This window comes from Patella vulgata, chromosome 5 (genome assembly GCF_932274485.2).
Source record: "Patella vulgata chromosome 5, xgPatVulg1.2, whole genome shotgun sequence".
In the NCBI taxonomy this organism is placed as follows: Eukaryota; Metazoa; Mollusca; class Gastropoda; family Patellidae; genus Patella; species Patella vulgata.
The window spans coordinates 66,833,841-66,855,469 of record NC_065883.2 but is presented as its reverse complement, the minus strand read 5'-3'; the positions used below and the strand labels follow the sequence as shown (position 1 = coordinate 66,855,469).

The window sequence follows — 21,629 nt, the reverse complement described above, 5'->3', positions numbered from 1 at the left end:
TTATTTCGGCAATAATCTTATATGTTACGCCGGGTAATAGATATGGCAGAAATAATAACTTATTTCTACCACTGACTATGACGTGTATGGTAGAAATCGGTTAACTGAGGACTTTATACACTCTATGTCCAATAAACACTAACAGCGGACTTGATACATACAATCATATTTTTCATTTTCCAGATCACACACACTAAAGATACACCCCAACTGTAGAATACCGCCCAGCGCGGAACACCTCAGTACAATCCTGGATTTAGTTCAAAAAGTCCTCGGTTGACACAGATCCGCGATTAGAAGTTGTATATTCAGATGTGTGACTTCGATATACACTATATACAAACGCACACTGCACACACACCCACCCACACAGACAGGGGCGGCGGCAATATAGGCCTACGTCCACATTATAACGTGGACGTATAATAGTAAAAAAGGAATATATTGAAAATTTAATTCAGATTATTTTATTGTTTTAAGTTTCAATTTTCATTTCTCGCAAATGAAATGGCGTTTAACTTCCAGCTTTTCTGCAATTACAGGGTTAATGGAGATGGGCCATGAAGTGTCATAGGAGGAAAATTTTGCCTTAACAGCGGCATTTCCGCCTACTCTTCATCTGCACCACTGACAAGTGTAAGCAACACTGGGGATGTAAAATGGATGTTAAAGATATAATATGTAAGATTTAGATAAAGAGCCGACAATTCTTGCTACAATAGCTCAAAAATAGATAATGTAAAATGACTAATTTGAAAATTTAATTCAAATTCTCTATTGCCAGTGAAGATATTAGCCTTTGAAGGTTTGACAAGACATGTGCAATAATTTCAACCACCGTACTGGTTGTTCGAAGCTAGGTCTCGCTCCTCCATTTTCAAATTAAATCAAAATATGGCTGAACCATTCTAATCTATTTAATATCAGAGAAATCCAATGCCATCGGGAGTTGATTATGGCCTGGATCAGTTAATTAATAATTTAGAAAACATTTCAGGCCTAAAGAAAGAACTGCAATAGGCAGATTTAATTTAGCTCTTGCATAATGTATGTTTAACCAAAATTAATTTTCTCACTTTAAAGTTAATTCTGGTCTCTTTGGCCAGGTGCAACTTCTCCCCACATTTTTGTTGGGCTAACGCTTTTCACTACAGACAAAGCTGCTCCCAATTTTGTATGAGGTTGACCAATGAAATTTTGAGATACAGTCATAAACTTGAAGGAGCATACTAAAAAACATGCGACTATCTGCCATACATTCACTGTAATCAGTGGGGGGTTGGATGGCTGAATGGTTAGCATGCGCGCTGTATCATAAAGTCTGTCATTAAGTCGACTGGCATGGTTTCGAATCCCCGGTTGTATGTGACAAGGAGTAGGGCGCCTGTCCAACTTCGTGGGTTTTCGCCGGGTCCTCCGGTTTCCTCCCACTGCTAAAGACCCCTATGCGCAAGCGAATTATTGAAATAAAATTAAACCATATGTTAGTCCCGAAATGACCTAGTTGTGTCGAGTGGACGTTAAACCCCATTTCTCTCTCTCTCACTGTAATCAACATCTTTACTCTGTTATCCTTACCCCGTTGTTGTTGTTATTCTTAGTGTTTAACTCCGCTTCCATCGAAGGTGATATCGCAGACAAGTCTTATTTTTCATATTTTTTTTATCTTAGCGCACGCGCAGGGGTCTTTCATGTGGGAGGAAACCAGAGTTAACCCAGAAGGTTGAGAAGGCGTCCCTATCTCCAAGCCACATACGCTTACACCAGGGATCGAAACCACAACCGCAAGCCAAAGATGAACAGCCAGCTAGAGGTCGAAGCGCGGCACGCTAGACCCCCCACCCCTCCACTCAAACCCGTCAGACAATGTTAATTTAATACCCTATTCTTTGATTCCTGACAAAAAAATCAATAACCAGCAGCTGCCAGGCAGGATACGCCCACATTTTGCAAGAGATGGATAGAGAACAAGCTAAAAACGCGATTTTTCGTACAATCAGGGGCCATAATTCAGAAAGTTACAATCCGATATTGTACCAAGATCTTTGGGTTATAAACTTGTTTCAGAAGAAATCAGAAGAAAATTGTGACCTCTAGAGGGTCCACAACATTCATATACCTTATTTTTACGCTATTTGAGTACGCGGGGCGGCCATTTTGTCTGGTCTGATTTTTACGAAATTCAAAATTCAACCATCCTTAGGGTGTAACGGTGAAATGTTCAAACGGTTTTTGAATTCGGATAAAAATTATATCCTCTATGGGGTCCACAAGCTAAAAACACGATTTTCCGTACAATCAGGGGCCATAATTCAGGAAGTTACGGTCCGATATGCGCGAATATTGAAAGGAACCGAGATCTTTGGGTTATTAACTTACATTTCAAGTTTCATCAAAATTAAAAGAAAACTGTGACCTCTAGAGGGTCCACAACCTTGATATACCATATTTTTACGCTATTTGAGAACGAGGGACAGCCATTTTATCTGTCAGTTTTGGGCCGATTTTCACAAAATTCTAACTCAACTATCCTTAGGGTGTAACGGTGATATACTTAAACGTTTTTTTTTTAAATCGGATAAAAATTATGACCTCTATAGGGTCCACAAGCTAAAAACGCGATTTTTCGTACAATCAGGGGCCATAATTCAGGAAGTCACGATCCGATATGCGTGAATATCGAAAGGAACCAAGATCTTTGGGTTATAAACTTACATTTCAAGTTTCAACAAAATCGGATAAAAATTGTGACCTCTATAGGGTCCACAAACTAAAAACGTGATTTTTCGTACAATCAGGGGCCATAATCCATGAAGTTTCGATCCGATACATGCCAATATTGAAAGCAACCGTTATTTCAAGTTTCGGGGCGGCGACAATATACGTCCTAACGAAAATGTGGGCGTATAAAAATGGGAATGCAATTGGAAATGAAATGAAATGGGGTTTAACGTCCTATTGTTCTGCTCCTAACCTGGGCTAATGAAGACGGGCATACGCCATACAGTGTGCTATGAGGGCAATTTTGCCCGGGCAGCAGCGCCACGGCCTACTCTTATATCGAATTCCAACTGCCAAGGGATCTTTTACGTGCATCACTGACAAGGGGAAATCACGCAGGAAAATCGGGATGAACTTTCTCGGCCAATGCAGGGATCGAACACCCAACCTCCAGGCTAGCGAGCCAGGAATGCAATTGGGGAGAAGAAAGAGGCAGAGAATTGTTATAAATAACAAGAACGACAAGATGACAAGGGAAAGCACTCTGGGGTGTAAAATAACAAGAAGCTAATATAATGATAATATAATATTTTTATTATTATATTGTAACATACTTGTATTATATAATTTGACACACTTCATACCGGTATTTACACCAAATATAATTATCTCCCCTTTGTCTATATATATATATATATATATATATATATATATATATATATATATATATATATATATATATATATATTATTATCAACTGCACCTGTAAATGTTGACTGTTCTTTCAAGAGGCAATATTTAAAAAAAACAAAAAACAACCACTTCCAGTCTTTGCATTGAGTTAAAACATCATATATTTTGTTCATTTACAAACATTTCCCAAATACAAGGTTTGAAAACTCTAATTCTTAAAATGTTTGTTAGCAGTGATCTTTAGTAGGGACATCAGTCCAAAAAATGGTTCACTTCATTCAATATTTCCAAACATACGGTCCAAATTTATTTTAATAATTCGCTTTCACAGTGGGAGGAAACTGGAGGACCCGGAGAAAACCAACAAGGTTGGACAGGCGACCTTACTCGTTGTCATGTACAAGCGCTGAATCAAAACCACGCCACTTGACTCATTGATAGGCCTTCTGATCCAACATGCACGCATTAACCATTTGACCACCCAACTCCCCATTCTAAGATACAGCGTAACAATCCGATTAAAACATAGATTCTATTTCGTTTTGTTTTTATAGTTCAAAATTTCGTTTTGTTTTTATAGTTCAAAATTTCATTTTATTTGTCTGTACTACACTATGTTCTGGAAGAGTTGGTATATAAATATAACCTGCGTTCTGAATGGCGTGATGGATTAGCCAATGAAACCATCTGTTAAGGTGACTTCTTGGCATGCGATACATGGAACTGTAGGTATACCACTAAAATTGGAAACGCTGATTGATTAATCAATGTCTGACGTTATAGGGTCAAAGCCGTTCGTTCGTACGACCTCTGACGCGAAATTTCACCACAACCGGTCAGTTCTTGATGTAGTGTAGACCATCGAAAGTATAAAAAAAAAAAACGAAACGAAATATAGATCTGCATTTTGATCAGATTGCAGGAGTAAGTTTCGAGACCACATCACATGTCCCATAAATCAAAAACATGTAACATAGACTATTTAAAGACTTTTTTTTAATTATATAATTAAGCACATCCAAGTATTAAAAAATAATCATGAAGAGTGGGTGGCTTATATAAAAAACCAAAAAAAAACCCCCAAATTACTTTGTTTTTGCAAAATGACCATAACTTTAAATGACCATAACTTAATTTTAATAATTTTGGATGAGATTTATTTTAAAAATTAAGTACTTTATTCTGGCATCCTGCACCCATAAACATCTTTTCTGTAAATCTAATTGTACGTGACAAGGAGTAGGGTCGCCTGTCCAACCTCGTGGGTTTTTTCCGGGTCCTCCGGTTTCCTCCCACTGCTAAAGAGCCCTATGCACAAGCGAATTATTGAAATAAAATTAAACCATATGTTAGTCCCGAAATGACCTAGTTTGTGTCGAGTGGACGTTAAACCCCATTTCTCTCTCTCTCTCTGTAAATCTAACAATATCTTCAAGATGTTTGTCTTCACTGGACCTGTAACAACCTTATATCTAGTTAACTGCTTGGGCAAACTGGCTTTAATTCAATCTAATTAAAATATAGATCTATATTTTGTTTCGTTTTTTTATACTTTCGATGGCCTACACTAACAAGTTATAGTGGGTGTTCACGTTCTATGACGTCAGGTACCAAGCAAGCCACATTTGACCCGATTACGTCAGTCATTCGATTAACCAATTAGCGATCGGCATGTATTTCTAATCTACTTTTGCTTTGTTTTGATTTCTATTGCCGCTAATGTCTACCCACAGTTCCGCGCAAAAAAGGTCAAACGCTCGATTCGACAGACCATTTGATTGGCTGACCCCTCATTTCAAGCAGAACACGAGTTAAATAACAATGCTTCCAGATCCAAGTGTAGTAAAATCGAATATTTGACTATAAAAACGAAACGAAATTTGATCTGTGCTTTAATCAGATTTGTTTTAATCAATTTAGAGCCAAATCAATTTATATTTCAGTTCTTGGGGTATTGATAAAGAAATAGCCCTGTAATTTCAAGTAAAGAGAGAGAGAGAGAAACGGGGTTTAATGTCCACTCGACACAAACTAGGTCATTTTGGGACTAACATGGTTTAATTTTATTTCAATAATTCGCTTGCGCATAGGGGTCTTTAGCAGTGGGAGGAAACCGGAGGACCTGGAGAAAACCCACGAGGTTGGACAGGCGACCCTACTCCTTGTCACGTACAACCGGGGATTCGAAACCACACCAGTCGACTCAATGACAGACTTTATGATACAGCGCGCGCACGTTACCATTCAGCCATCCAACCCCCCAATTTCAAGTAAAAGAAGTTTTGTCTAAAATTTCAAAACTTAAAAATTTGAAACAAAAGCTAATTTTTAAATTAGTCTTTTTCCTGAAGAATTAGAAAGAGAGAGAGAGAGAAATCGACAGAAACTAGGTCATTTTGGGACTAACATATCGTTCAATTTTATTTCAATAATTCGCTTGCATGTAGCAGTGGGAGGAAACCAGAGCGCCTGGTGAAAATCCACAAGGTTGGAGAAGAAAAGAAGCAGGCATTCCTGAAGAACAGAAAATCCAATTGGTGTGGCCTTACCAGATTCAGACTTCAAAGAGAACATAGATTTAGTAAAGTTGTAATTGTTTCTTCAAGTACAGCTGGCTCAGGCCAACCAAAATTATAACCAAACCTTTCAACTTCATCTCAAGAGATGTAACCATGGTGACAGAGAGAGAGAGAGAAATGGGGTTTAACGTCCACTCGACACAAACTAGGTCATTTCAGGACTAACATATGGTTTGATTTTATTTCAATTATTCGCGTGCGCATAGGGGTCTTTAGCAGTGGGAGGAAACCTGAGGACCCGTAGAAAACCCACAAGGTTGGACAGGCGACCCTACTCCTTGTCACGTACAACCGGGGCCATGGTGACAGATAACAATATATATGTGGTTAGTTTATATAAAAACATGTAAAATAAAAAGGCCTATATTGAAATAAAAACTATTTCCTATAATTGCCAAATTTCCTAAATGCACAGATATCTTAAAGATACATTATGTAAGATTTAGATAAAGAGCTAGCCATTCTTGCTATAATAGTTCGAAAATAGATAATGTAAAATGAATAATTTGAAAATTTCATTTAAATTACTCTATTGCGAGCGAAGATATTAGCCTTTGAATGTTTGACAAGACGTGTGCAATAATTTCAACCACCGTACTGGTTGATCGAAGCTAAGTCTCTCTTCCCATTTTTAGATTAAATCAAAATATGGCTGAACAGTTTTAACCTATTTAATATCGGAGAAATCCGATGCCATCGAGAGCTGATTATGGCCTTGATTAGTTAATTAATGTCTAATCAATAAATTAGACAACATTTAAGGCCTAAAGAAAGGCCTGCAATAGGCAGATTTAGCTCTTGCATAATGTATGTTTAAATATTTCAAATATATTCATTCTCACTCATCCTGAATAAATTGGCATATACTTCCATAATATCACCATGCAAATAAAAATAAATAATGAAAAATACAAAATATAAAAAAAAATGGAAAAAAAATAAAAGGAAATTATAATAATAGGATGATTTTACAACATTATTTAAGTGTTCATTTTTAAAGGGCTATCTTAAAGGATCTAGGCTTCTTTGATTATGACTAAAATAAAGTACTGTAACACAAGGTACAATTTTATGGATACACAATTACTGAATTTAAAACTATGTGATGTTAGGCTGATCAAGATGAGACTATCCTCATCGAAACATCGCATAGTATTAAACTGAGTAATTGTGTATCCATAAAATTGTATCTTGTGTTAATATGTTCAGTTACTAAATGTCCATTAAAGAAGTTAAATTACATTACTCGGAAATCGGTTAAAATAAAATGAAATGGGGTTTAACATCCTATTGTTCTGCACCAGCTGGGCATACATCATGCAGTGTGCTATGTGGGAAAATTTGCCGGACAGCAGTATTTCTGCATAGTCTTCATCGAATCAGGTGTGTTTTACCTCAGTTTTTTGTCTCATCCACTCGACTAGACACTGTTCCTTGCCAGGCCGTCCATCCTGCACAACTTGAGGAACTTTCTCAAGTCAACACCGGGTTCAAAACTGGGACTTCCTGGTTAGTAAGCCAGCACCTTACTCTCTCAGCCATCATATATTTATAAACATGTTTAAAGCGATAAAAGTTGTAAAAATTATGGCTAAAGTACGACTTTTACTAGAATGAGTAAAAGTGGTGCATAGGGTCAATAATGTAAACAAGATGAAAATAATCCTTTTACATAATACAGTCTAATTAAAATCTATATCAACATTCCAATTCGTTTTATTTATCGTTGATTTATTCCACTACGTCTTGATCTAAAGACATGTCTTTATCAAGCTCATTCAACAATAGACACTATGTGATTGATTGAAATAATATGTAAAGACCAATCAAACCCTTTGATACAGTCAACTCTGCAAAACCTTTTGAAATGTCATATTGAAGATACCAAAACCCTTGATATACATTAAAGATACATTATGTAAGATTTAGATAAAGAACTGACCATTCTTGCTATAATAGCTCAAAATTAGATATATGTCAAATGAAAATATTGAAAATTTCATTCAAATTACTTTATTCTAAGCCACGTTAACACTGTTTGTAGTTTTGACAAGATGTGTGCATAGTGGTAACCAGGGCACTGGTATATTCGAGACTTAGCTTCGCTTTCCCATTTTTAAATTAAATTTTCAAATTGGTGAACCGTTCTAATCTAGTTAAAATCTCAAGTATCTGATGCCATCGAGAGTTGATTAGGTTCTTGTTTTGTTAATAAATGTCTAATTATTAATTTAGATAACATTTCAGATCTAAAGAAAGACCTGCAATTGGCAGATTTAACTCTTGCATAATGTATGTTTAAGGGATTGAAGAGACAGACTTTAACTGGCTAAGAGAACTGATGTTCGTAACATTTGATTGTCATGGGTACAGACCATTTAAAACCCCTTGATATAGTCAATTCTGCAAAAAAAAATTTAAGTCTTGATACCGCCCTTAACTAGCAAAGAGAACTGGTGTCCGGAACATTTGATTGACTATCAAGTGTATTTTTTTTCATGCCGACATCGCAGGCCCTGAATGTGATTTGCATACACGTCTTGAGATGTTAATTAAAAATGCATTATGCAAGAAGCAAATCTGCCTATTGCAGATCTTTAGCGTTTGGCCTCAAAATGTTATACAAATCATTAATTAGACATTTATTTACATTCCAGGCCCATAATCAACTCTCTAGAACTCCGGATGGTTTTGATTTTCAACAGATTAAAATACTATTGGCAGTTAATGACTAAATTTAAAAATAGATAATCAAGACTTTGTTTATTATCGTAACAACAGTAGTAATGACAATCGAGACTACACTGTTCTACAAACGACCATAACTTTGCTCGGAGCAAGTAATTTGACTGAAATTTTCAGCATATTCAGTTTTCATGACCTATTTTTGAACTACTATAGTGAGAATAGTCAGCTTTTTATCTAAATCTTACATGATGCACCTTTAATGGAGTGATCAGCCCAAAAAACGGAACGGAATGAACATAGCATCTAGTCTTAACTAGACTGTACATGATTCAGGTTGATGCAGACACAAGAAGATGTTGGAGTAAATTAAAAGGGGGATAGCTATCAATGAAACATAAGACAACCGGCTGCGTAACTAACGGAAGAATCTTGTAAAGAAGTACACTGGCTTGATTGTGAATATTTTGTAAACTTGAAAGACATTTTATATCCATTACCATTCTTTCGGATAGCATCTATACACTGAAATATATAACAGACACAATAGCCATTTTAAGATCAATGTACATGACTATTGCTGTCACATGATCACTCAAAACGGTGATACCCCTATATAGCCATTTTAAGATCAATCCACGGTTTAGATCTATTTTATAAGGCCAACTTCAAGTTTGGTCAAAGGTCACGAGATGTAAACAGGGCTAGCTCTAAAACCGTGGACCTAGCCCTAATACTTACCCTAACTTTAACTGATAATCTCGACAACAATGTGCCCTAACCTTGTTTACATCTCAGCAACCTTGAAGTAAATTGACCTGGCCTTAACAAATAGATATAGCCATCAATGCATAATAGATCAATCTGTTATAGAGTATTACGAAAGTCTTCTAATATCTCTGTACAAGATGACTGGCTTCAACATACGACGTCACGTCACACAGCGTCAATCACTGGTTCAATGGCGCGTGCATTGTTTATATAAGATGTTACTGTTTCGGGCAGAATGATGCCTTTTACTCATTTTAATACCCATTTACACTAAATAGGAAATAATTTTCACCTACAAATACTTAAAATGTCTTTATTTATTTTTCTAATACATAAAAAAAATGTTTTAGAATTTAATTTGTCGGAGGAAAAAAAGTTAATATTTGTGGCTCATTAAGTCGCATCGATGTCATCCTTATCAGTAACGGCCTAGCGAATATTCACTGCTGATCAGTGTGTGCACAGATATTGCTGTCACATGACAATGGCAACCACATGACCACTCAAAATGATTATTTTAGCCATATTGTAGTCTAGATTGTCAAATATGAACAATAAGAGATCCCAGCTATCTTTTTTACTCAGTGCAAGTGTTTCATCGACATTAAATAATTAAAACGATTTTCAGGTTGTTTCCATATGCCTTCACTTTTACAATGATAATAGTCAACATAATATATACAACCCTTTTACATCCATGAATCTATATAAGACTTCAATAAATAGTGGATTTAGTGGGAAGTTGGGTGGCTGAATGGTAAGCACATGCACGCTGTATCATAAGGTCTGTCATTGAGTCAACTGGCATGGTTTCGATTCCCGGTTGTACGTGGCAAGGAGCAGGGTCGCCTGTCTAACATCATGGGGTTTTTTCTGGGTCCTCCGGTTTTCTCCCGCTACTAAAGACCCCTATGTGCAAACAAATTATTGGAATAAAATTGAACCATGTGTTAGTCCCAAAATGACCTAGTTTGTGTCGAGTGGACATTAAACCCCATTTCTCTCTCTCAATATATATTTTACTTACATTAAGTAGGATTCCTATTGGATGCCGACCACAGATGGTATTCTGATATTCCAGGAGATATTTTGTAAAACCAACAGGATCCATTTTTTCTATAATATCCATACCCTAAAAACACACATAATAACATATCTGTCAATCAAATTATTGACCACATCGTGAAATACCAAGTTAATATAAAATAATATATTTAAACCAAGTAAGAATACAAAATTGACAGAAACTATACCTATTGTCATTCGGCCAGTAGGGCATCATTATGGCTCATTGAAAAGGGGGTACACCTTCTTTCTACATTAAAGGTGTCTAGTTTGATTCGCATTCAATTCTGGAAAATGGATTTATCTGGCACAATTCGTCTTTGTGCCTGTATATGCCATATAATTTTAACAGTGCATCAGTAAACTCATTATTTCTATGTCTGTTGTGGTATCAAGGAGAAGGATCAATAATCAAAGATATTAAACAGGGAACTTCCTTAGTTACGTCAAATTTGGTCAAAAACTCAACCCTCCCATTCTGGTTGCAAAATTAAGGAGACTACTGCTCGTCTATATAAAAGGGAAATAACTCTAACCTTTTTATCTAGTGCTTCTATAGATTGCCACACCTCCCCTTGTGTTTGATCATAATCTGTATAGTGAAATCTTCTACCTGAAATATAATATAATGATTTGCATTTCATCAACCCAATCAGATGACAAAATAACAAAAAGAATATACTTCCATCACATAAACTATTTGTTTATTTTTTTCAATACCCAAAATCATATTAAATTGGATTCAAACGGAAGGGGCCCCGGATACCCTTTTGGTTACGAGAATCTCACGTGGAAATAGAAAATACAAAAACCGCAACCGTCAGATGTTAAAATATCCAACAGAAATAACAAAAAGAACATTTTTTCATCACACAAACTATTTGTTTATTTTCTTTCAATACCCAAAATCATATTAAACTGGATTCAAACGGAAGGGGGCCCGGATACCCTGATGGTTACGAGAGCCTCAAGGAGAAATAGAAATTACAAAAACTTTGACTGTCAGACGCCAAAATATCAAACAGAAATTCTTTTTCATCACATAAACTATTTGTTTATTTATTAAAATACCGAAAATCATTGTGAACTAGATTCAGAAGGGGGCCCGGTTACCCTGACAGTGACTAAGCCTCAAGTGGAACGAGGACAGGTCGGGGAACCACAACCCTGGCAGGTGGCTTATGGCTCTTAATTCACTACCCATGCTACTAGGTACCAACATTCAGAGAAGTCATTAGTTTTCTTCTACTTTACGATCACGTAACAGTGTATTCTTTTATTAAAGATACTTTCCTGTGTACAAACTGTGTGATTTGATATTTAGACTAAAAAAAATATTCAAACTAATTAATCTATCTTAGGTTTGCTTCAAATCCCTCTCAAAACATTGTTTACGCAGGGGAGATAATTAAACTGTTGCTACAAGCCATGGCTATCACCTCGATTCATTGTGGGAGGTTCCATTTTTCAGAATGCATTAGTCATTACTTACTGTCCCTTTACCGTACATATTGAGCCCTAAGTAAATTCTTAATTATTCTCTGTCAACTTCTTTTTCCGCCGTTTAATTGCAGTCTTTTGTACGTTGACACCCCTCAATGTTCCCAAAACCGCCTAACCATTTGATCAAGAAATAACAACCACTCCCTCAGTCTAGCTAGCACACAATAAGCTGGCAGACAACAGTCAGGTTACCAGTTAGTGATACCCTGACATTTTTGCCCAGTGCTCGCCCCATGGGTGTTTTTTGAGTTTGGGTTTATTTTGTAGTAAGATTGGGTGTCTATACTTTCCATATGTACCGAATTTGCCATACTTTTAATGGAAATAACCACCCGATAAATACTTACTGTACAATGTATCTTTAATTTATGTCAAAAAATCTTTTAAAAAAAACATCATTACGCGGCATACATTTGGGCCAATTGACAAGTGTCCCAGCTGTCCGCCCTTCCTCTTGACGGACCCTGTATATTATTATTATAACTTACCCCAATGACAAAAATCTGAAGATATAACAAATAAAGATTCTGGATCAGCTAAATAACGACTCAATAATTTCCCGTAATGTTGCTCTTTTTCTGGTGACAACGACCCAACTAATATCGGCACTATGGTGAATTCATCTTTACGACTGAAACAATCATAACATGCTGTCAATCAAATTATACTAGTTGGGTTGATCTAAAGGTGGTGTTTTGATTAGTGATGTGACGTCTATCAATTAAATTTTTGCTGTGAAATATTAAGCAGATGTTGGCTTGTTTAATTTTTAGCCGACTGTGGTGACAGAGAGAGGGATAAATGGGTTTTAACGTCCTCTCGACACAAACCAGGTAATTTTGGGACTAACACATGGTTCAATTTTATTTCAATAATTTGCTTGCGCGTAGGGGTCTTTAGCAGTGGGAGGAAACCAGCGGACCCGGAGAAACGCCACGAGGTTGGACAGACGACCCTACTTCTCGTCACGTACAACTGGGGAATCGAAACCACGCCAGTAGACTCAATGACAGACCTTATGATGCGGCGCACACACCTTAACCATGCCATCCAACCTCCCTTACGGTAGTGCCATTGGAACACATAATTGGTTATAATTTAACACTGACAAAACAAGTATGATCGTACTATGGACCAGGAACTAACCATGTCCTTGGATGAAATTCAAAAATAAAATTCACCAAATAGATGCAGAATTGTTCAAAGAAGCATGCCAATTTCCATGACTATCGGACTTGAATTGACAGAGCCTTAGGCTTGTTCGAAGAGCGTCATACCAAAATGAACAACAAGATGAGTAGCGGTTAGTGACCAGTTCCCGGTCCAAAAATTTCTACACAGACAGATTTTCATCCCACAAAGCAAATTTAAAATTCCATTAAATCTACAATTATATTTTAGACTGAAATCAAAGAGATTTTGTCATTTAATCAACACTTATCTAACTATAGAAAGAGAGAGAAATGGGGTTTAACATCCACTCGACACATTTCAGAACTAACATATGGTTCAATTTTATTTCAATAATTCGCTTGCATGTAGGGGTCTTTAGCAGTGGGAGGAAACCGAAGGACCCGGAGAAAACCCACGAGGTTGGACAGACAAGCCTACTCCTTGTCACGTACAAGGGGGGGAATCGAAACCATGCCACTTGACTCAATGACATACCATATGATCCAATGCGTGCTAACCATTTGCCCCCCCCCCCCCCCCCGACCCATCTGAACTATAAGCTTACCTTTCCATAACCTTGGCTATATAAGGCAAATGCATTTCGATGCTGTGTTCCGATTCATCTGTATCTAACGACATATTCTCAAACGAACCAGTTGCATAAAGTTCTTCATAAACTACAAACAATATATAAAATCAAATTTTTTACAACAATTCTCATCTACTATATATAAACATGAACGAAAATATTCCATCCAGTTCCATACAGTAAATTGAATTCAAACCTGATTAACATAAATTGAATCACATCCTGTTACAGTACAAATCAGTGGCGTTCAGTAGAAATGCAGAGAGGGGCACAGAAGGGGCAGTGGCCCCGGACATCCATTTCAGGGGGGCATGTAATCAAAGAGTGAAATTAAATTTGAAACTATCATTCTTAACTTTGCTGCACAAGCTGAGCTTTTTAATTGGAATAAAAGGTTAATTTCATCAAGTTTTTTTTTTCATAAATAAAATGTCTTCCTATCTGACATTTCTAGGCTCTATATTTGAGTCTATGGTTTGTACAATCAAAGAGTTGCCCCGGCATCATCAAACATCTGCAGCTCACTGGTGCTACTAATCAATAAAGTCCAGTATATTGTACAAGTAGAAAAATTTCATCAAAAATGCTGCACTTACTTTTACTATCGATATGAAGATCAAATAGAGGAGTTTGATATTTTTCAGTGGTGGAGAGAGCACAGCCAGACAGACGAACATGATGTGATGGACCCAAAATAAACACACGCTTCCTAAAATTAAAAGACAGACCAGGATTCATCAGGTCTGCAGACAAGCCCTCCATCATCAAATGGTGTAATTAATTTAGACATTGGTGAAAGCAGGGCTCAACCTAGGATCAATTTTTAGGGAGAAGTCACTTCTCCCTACAGGCAAAATAAGGAGAAGTGAGGGAGATCTAGGGAGACTACAAGGAGAGATCACAAATTGCAACGGTAATGGTATCATTCCATCTTGTTCTGCCATTTCACCATCTAAATTTAATTTTAGATAACTTTTACGTAATTATTGTGGTATAACAAGATCACATTAATGTCAGCATTTACAGTAGAATCTGTATGAACAGCCACTCCCATTCAGCGAGATCTCCTTGTAAGCGGTCACGATAAATGTATCAAATGTATAAGCTTGCAGATAGTCGAATGGACCATATAATTATATTAGGTAGCCCTAAATGTTCCAATTTCTTGCTTTAAACACACCACTGAACCAGAATTAAGAAATTATTAGTTGTTTAAATTTATGATAGAAAGCAATGGGGAACTAAACTATACACTATGTAAATGACAACAAAATCATTTCCCAAATAAAGAACAGACAAAAAAGTCATTTATTTAGATACAAATTCGATCTTTTACTTTAGCTTTAATACATACAAGATAGTGCAAGCTCAAAATACATTTGTGTAAGTCGATGGGTAAGTAAAATAAACACGTGGTGAAAGGGGCTAAAAAATGTGGTTTGACTTTGTTGTATGAGTCTTATTATCAGATGACGAAGACAGGAACGAAAGTTTCTGAGCAATTATTTTCATCCACATATAACTTGATGCATTGTTTAAGACATTGGCTTCACATTCGCAAAACCCCGAAAAATATAGCAATAATATAAATAAACAAAATTAGTGAGAGAGAGAGAAACGGGGTTTAACGTCCACTTGACACAAACTAGGTCATTTCAGGACTAACACATGGTTCAATTTTATTTCAATAATTGGCTACCGCTAAAGGGTCTTTAACAGTGGGAGAAAACCGGAGGACCTGGAGAAAACCCACAAGGTTAGAATCAAAATTAGTATAAATAAACAAAATTAAAATACTTACACTCGAGTTGCATCCACATGTTTATACGCATGAGCACCACATGATCCACAGTAATAATACCCAGCATGCCTACAATCATAAACAATAGCTTTCCTTAATACAAAATGTCCTCCCTTTGTGTAGGATTGTTCATGGTAACTAAAAAATTTTCTAGGAAGCATGCATTTGCATCACAAACCGATTAGAAACCCGGGCTGATGACTGATACATGTACATTGTACAGTTAGAACACTGGTCACACAACCAGAAAATTTCGGCAAAAACATTCTGGATTTTTCCACTTCCACCTAGAATCCCACTTGTTATAGACAGACGGACTTGGTAATTTTCAATGAGACAAATAACTGGGTAAAATTTACCAATTGATAGTATGTGTTACTTTTATAGACCTCTGTTGTCAATTGAAATTTGAAAAGGGTGAGACAAAGTAAAGTTTCTCCCTGCATTGCAGCGTAAACAAAAATATTTTAGTTTCGGAATAACTGAAGTAACTTTGCTGACAGAAGGTGTGCATCAGTCCTTACTTTTAAAGATTTTAGAGTAAAAATGCTTTAAGTCATGTAATTACATTCTTATTTATTTCAATGCTGTAATTAGCCATACTAAACTTACACTGTTTGTCTACAATAAGATCCGCTTGAGAACAGACACTAAGCTAGTTGACCCACGTTTTAAATGCAAAATCGACGGTTTAGTTGAAAACACATAGTATATTTTGAGATGTATTTATTCTGCTTCCTTTTAATAAAATTGAAAAGGTTTAATTAGTCTTTTTGTGTATAACAGATGCCAGTAGGACCGAATTACAGTATACTAATGTTGGATATGGCGGCCATTTAGTCAATTCTCCAGACCATCGGATGGCAGAGATTTAAAGAGATTAAAACATGGATGTCATTTCACGATTTAAGTTTAAAATGGCTAAGTGAGGATAATTCTTGAATAACAAGTACTGTTGTTACTATATTAAATAAACTATACCACATCTTATCAAAAGTTCAAATGGTCACAACTTAGCTCAGAATAGAGAAATTTGAATGAAATTTTCAATATATTCATTTTGCATTATCTATTTATTACCCATTATAGAAAGAAAGGTTGCTCTTTATATAATTTTACAGAATGTGTCTTTAATACATCAAAATGTTTAAAGGTCATTGGATAAGATTCATAATTTGTTTTTAAATAATGCAAGTAATTATGTCATCATATCCTTTCCATAAGCATTATACGATCCCGAATCTCAATGTTACCTGCCACAGGTAAATTTCAATGTTAGCGATTTTCACCGTTCTCCGTGAGTAGTCGTAACTTTCCACCAATACACAAGCTGTGACGTCATTTTAGTCCTTCTGCTTATAGAAATATAGACGAGAATATGAGCAGAAGGACTAAAATGACGTCATGGCTCGTTTATTCAAGGAAAGTTATGACTACTCACAGAGAACAGCGGAAATCTACCTGTGGCAGGTAACATTGACATTTGGGATCGTGTTATGCTTATGGAAAGGATATGTTGACATAATTTCTTGCATTATTTAAAAAAGATTATGAAGCTTTTTAGGTGACTTTTTAATTTTGGAGTATTGTCATCGCTGTTTCTTACACACTAGTGCCCAATGACCAGTGTTTATTTTCATATCACAACAATAATAACTTACATCTTCCGCGGTTTCAACAGAATCATTTGGACTCTGGCCAGGAAAACATTGATTTTACTTACGGAGCTATTATTGCTCTGGCTGGATGTTGTAAAGACTTAGCTTTGTTTAACCAGCCTTCTAGTTGATGTCGCAACTCATCACCTACAAACAGATAAGGTCATAGTGTATGAATTACAAAAACACAGGTTTCCAGGCGACTCCTCACATACATGAAAAGTTATTTTGTAATCAAAATATGTGAACAACATTTTTGATGACAGAACACAAACGCTTCAGCCAAAGCAATCTAATTAATTCTTCAAGCTCTTGATTAAATAAATAGTCGCTGTTGTTTTTTTTAAGCTATTATTTCAGCTTTTTAGGGGCTATAAATCTATATATGAATCTGTTCACCCAGCACACCTGTTACCTGTATTTTATGGACAAGGTTGGTGAATGGGTTAGTCTATGTTTTAGACAAAATTGGAGCTACATGTTCAGAAATTAAATAATGTTTTCAGATTCTGAAATCATAACAAAGCGAGGGCTTTCTCATTCAAAAACCATCTGATATCACTTATTTTACAGGTACATAAATTAAAATTTTTTATCATTATACTATTTTTGTAATAAATATACCGGAGGCTACAGATATAATCACAGAACTGTTAATTAATTCCTGTTATGTCCTGAACTCTTGACCTTTTCCCAGCTGTACAGTATGTAGGTATAACCCCGATCAGCTGACGAGATAATTCCTTTGTTTCTCGGTTTCGCTCCATTGCTTGCTACTGACTTAACATCAGATGGGATTATTTCGACGAACTATTTACAAATTCATTGACTGTTAGTACCTGAATCGTTGTACCAACTCCCTGCATGCGTTGCTCGGCGTACTTTGGACATACTTGACCCAATTTTGGCAGAATCTGATAAATTCCCTGGCCTAAATAAAACTATCGGAGTTCTCGGTATAGTTCTTAGTCCCGTCTACTGCTTCTCTCCAATCTTCTGTTATTTTTTTTTCACCGGAAGTTATGATCCAAATACGCATGCGCATTTGATGTCAAATGTGGAGTTGTCAATCAACAAGAAAAGCCCACCCACTTCTGTTAAAGGGCTTCCACGGAGTTTTGCAATCTGTTTCACAGAGGAGTACGAAAGTCTTCTAATATCTCTGTAAAAGATGACAGTCTTCAACACGTGACGTCACATCACGCGGCGTCAATCCTTGGCACAATGGGGCGTGCATTGTTTAAACATAAGACGTTACTGGGACAGAATGGTGCCTTTTACTCATTTTAATACCGTACCCATTTACACTAAAAAATAGGAAATATTTATTACCTACAATTACTTCAAACGTCGTTATTTATTTTTCTAATACATAAAAAAAATATTTTAGAATTTAATTTGTCACACTCGCAGGAAAAACGTTAATATTTGGGGCTCATTAAGTTGCATCGATGTCATCCTTTCTTATCAGTATAGCGGCCGAGCGAATATTCACTGCTCAGTATGGGAGTTTTAAAGAGAGAGGGAGAGAGAGAGGGGGGGGGGGTTAACGTCCACTCAACACAAACTAGGTCATTTAGGGGTCTTTAGCAGTGGGAGGAAACCGGAGGGCCGGGAGAAAACCCACGAGGTTGGACAAGCGATCCCCTACTCCTTGTCGCGTACAACAGATAGAGTTTTGAAGGACTATCAGATTCAAAGAATTTTAAAGACAAATTTAAAATGAGCAATTTTAAACACAAGTTTTTGTGTTAATCATTAAAGACGAATTATGTTTTTGAACAACGAAATAAACAAATGCATCAATTAGTGTATGTCCCTGATACGAACTATAACCAACAGAAATTACTGCTTAAAAGTATCGTCCGATAGGGGAGAAATTGGCTCATATTGCTTGGCTACTTTTTTTTTAAAATGACAAGTATAGGTCTACATGAATTAATGTTTGATTTTTTCAATGAAAAGTACCCACCAGAATAAGGTGCAGGTAATAATGAGGACTTTTTTTTTCCGGTATCGTTCTCTGTGTTGGCCGTGTATAAGGCGCCGGTAAACCGGCCAGGAAAGTTCCTCGGGATATCCAAGTCCTGACTTTCCCGCTATAGACCGCTACAATCATCCAAACATACTAAACTTATGCTGTATGTTTACAGTTAGCCCCGCTGCTTGAGAACAGACACCTGAATCGACGATTTTAGTCGAAAATACTAAGTATTCTTCAAGAATTTTGTTAACTATTTATTCTGCTTCCATTTAATCAAATTGAACAAGTTTATTTAGTGTGTGTGTTAAAGGGACAATAACACTCTTGCTGGCTTGATAGCTCCAGAAAATAAAAAATTGCCTTATTCTAAGTACTAGATGTGTTAGTGTCTTACCTGTTGTGTAAATTATCCATTAAATCCTATTTTACTTGTCCAGAGGGTTCAAAAATATTATTAAATCCAAGTCACATTTGAAAATCTTTACGTCAGGCTTTTCAAATCATTTAGTTGAATTTTTCCAATTTTATTAAATTAGCTGTGTTAAGATGAAATTTGTATCATCAATTAATTGGAATATTGTAAAATAGTACAATTTTTTGACCAGAATAAAGATTGGGACATATTATTCAGTTACAACAAGAGTGGTATTGAGCCTTTAATAGCTCACAATGTTGACTTTTTTCATCCAGCAAAGTAAATTCTAGAACATTTTTGGAAGCATTAGAAAAGAAAAGTAAGGTGTTTGAAGTATCTGGATAATAAATATTTCCTATACTTAGTGTATATATATGGGTATATAAAACGAGTAAAAGGCACTATTCTGTCCGGACACGTTTACGATACTATGTCTTATGTAAGCAATTCACGAGCCGTCGAGCTAATGATCGACGCCATATGATTGATGTCACATGTAGAAGACATACTTGAGCTTTTGTAGGTCAGTCATTTTATACAGAGGGGGGTTGGATTGTTATGGTTAGGACGCGCGCGCTGTATCATACGGTCGGTCATTGAGTCAACTGGCGGAGTTTCGATTCCCCGGTTGTACATGACAAGGAGTAGGGTCGCCTGTCCAACCTCGTGGGTTTTCTCCGGGTCCTCCGGTTTCCTCCCACTGTTAAAGACCCCTACGCGCAAGCATATTATTGAAATAAAATTGATTCATATGTTAGTCCCAAAATGACCTAGTTTGTGTCGAGTGGACGATACCCCCCTCCCTCTCTCTCTCTCTCTCTCTCTCTCTGTAATTTCATTAATAAATTTAACGCCTCGAGATTGGTTGTAGTTTAAAACGCGTCCAACTACAGATGACCTAGTTTGAGTTTTTGTCGAGTGGACGTTTAAACCGATCTCTCTCTCTCTCTCTCTCTCTCTCTCTCTCTCATCTTATACAGAGTTATAAAAAAGGCTTCTGCAATACCTCTGTGAAACAGATTGCTACTTTCCATCTTGTTAGTATTGTAGGACGGAGGGCCTGGCAAGGAAAAATGGAAACTCCATTGTCTGGGTAAAATTCTTCTCTTAACATAATGCAAACATGACAGTCTTCGTGTGCCACCCAAGCCAAACTAATCGACCTTAACATGTACAGACAAGGGGAGTTAGAATTGTCCAGGTTGCGAATGCTCACTGTAGTCGGCGCCCTCGACGGATAGGGTTTTTTGCGGTGACTCGAACGTCTCTTGACTTTTTGATCGTCGACAATGACAAAATGTCTAAAAGCCTCGGTATAGTTTCTGGTACTTTTGATATCCTGGCTCACTAATCTGGAGGTCCCGTGTTCGATCTTGGTGTTGGCCGAGAATGTTTATCTGGATTTTCAGGCGTGGTCCCCCCCCCACCCATGTCAGTGATGCACGACATAGGGCATGGGAAGAAAAACCGAGGTCCTGTGTACACGTTGGCGTTTACGTAAAAGAACCCTTGGCAGTTGAAATTGATATAGGCTAAGAGTAGGCTGTAGCGCCGGTGACCGAACAAAATGTCCCTTATGGTACACTGTATACATATATGGCGTATGTCCGTCTTCATTAGCCCAGTCGGGGCAGAACAGAAGGGCGTTAAACCCCACTTCATTTCATTTCTTTTGATATACCCATATTTGCGAGCAGGATTTTAATTTCAGTTTGGTGTCACCGCCTTGCCATTCCACCGGACCCTAGAAAACGCGTTCAAACATTTATTTTTTAAGCCGAGAAATTTCATCGGGATCTTTCAGCGTGATTTCCCTTGTCAGTGGTACAGAATAGAGAGCATGAAGGAACGGCGTCTAGTCGTTCGGATGGGACAACAACCGAGGTCCCGTCAAATTGTTAAATTTAATGAAGTGATGGTCGGAAACGCCGCTGTCTGTGCAAAGCTTGCCGAAAGGCACACAGTATGGAGTATGCCCGTCTTCACTAGTCC

General features: G+C 36.9%; 1 protein-coding gene across 1 annotated transcript; it reads right to left on the bottom strand.

Moving 5' to 3' along the window:
- Positions 1 to 4,989: 4,989 nt before the first annotated feature.
- LOC126820460 (protein MEMO1) lies at positions 4,990 to 18,243 on the bottom strand. Its single transcript, XM_050548463.2, has 9 exons — positions 18,078 to 18,243; positions 17,304 to 17,385; positions 15,581 to 15,649; positions 14,376 to 14,488; positions 13,756 to 13,867; positions 12,506 to 12,648; positions 11,051 to 11,127; positions 10,477 to 10,581; positions 4,990 to 9,203 (listed from the first exon to the last, which is right to left on the bottom strand). The coding sequence occupies exons 1-9, from the start codon at positions 18,127 to 18,129 to the stop codon at positions 9,066 to 9,068; spliced, it is 891 nt and encodes a 296-aa protein (XP_050404420.1). The 5' UTR covers positions 18,130 to 18,243; the 3' UTR covers positions 4,990 to 9,065.
- Positions 18,244 to 21,629: the final 3,386 nt, after the last annotated feature.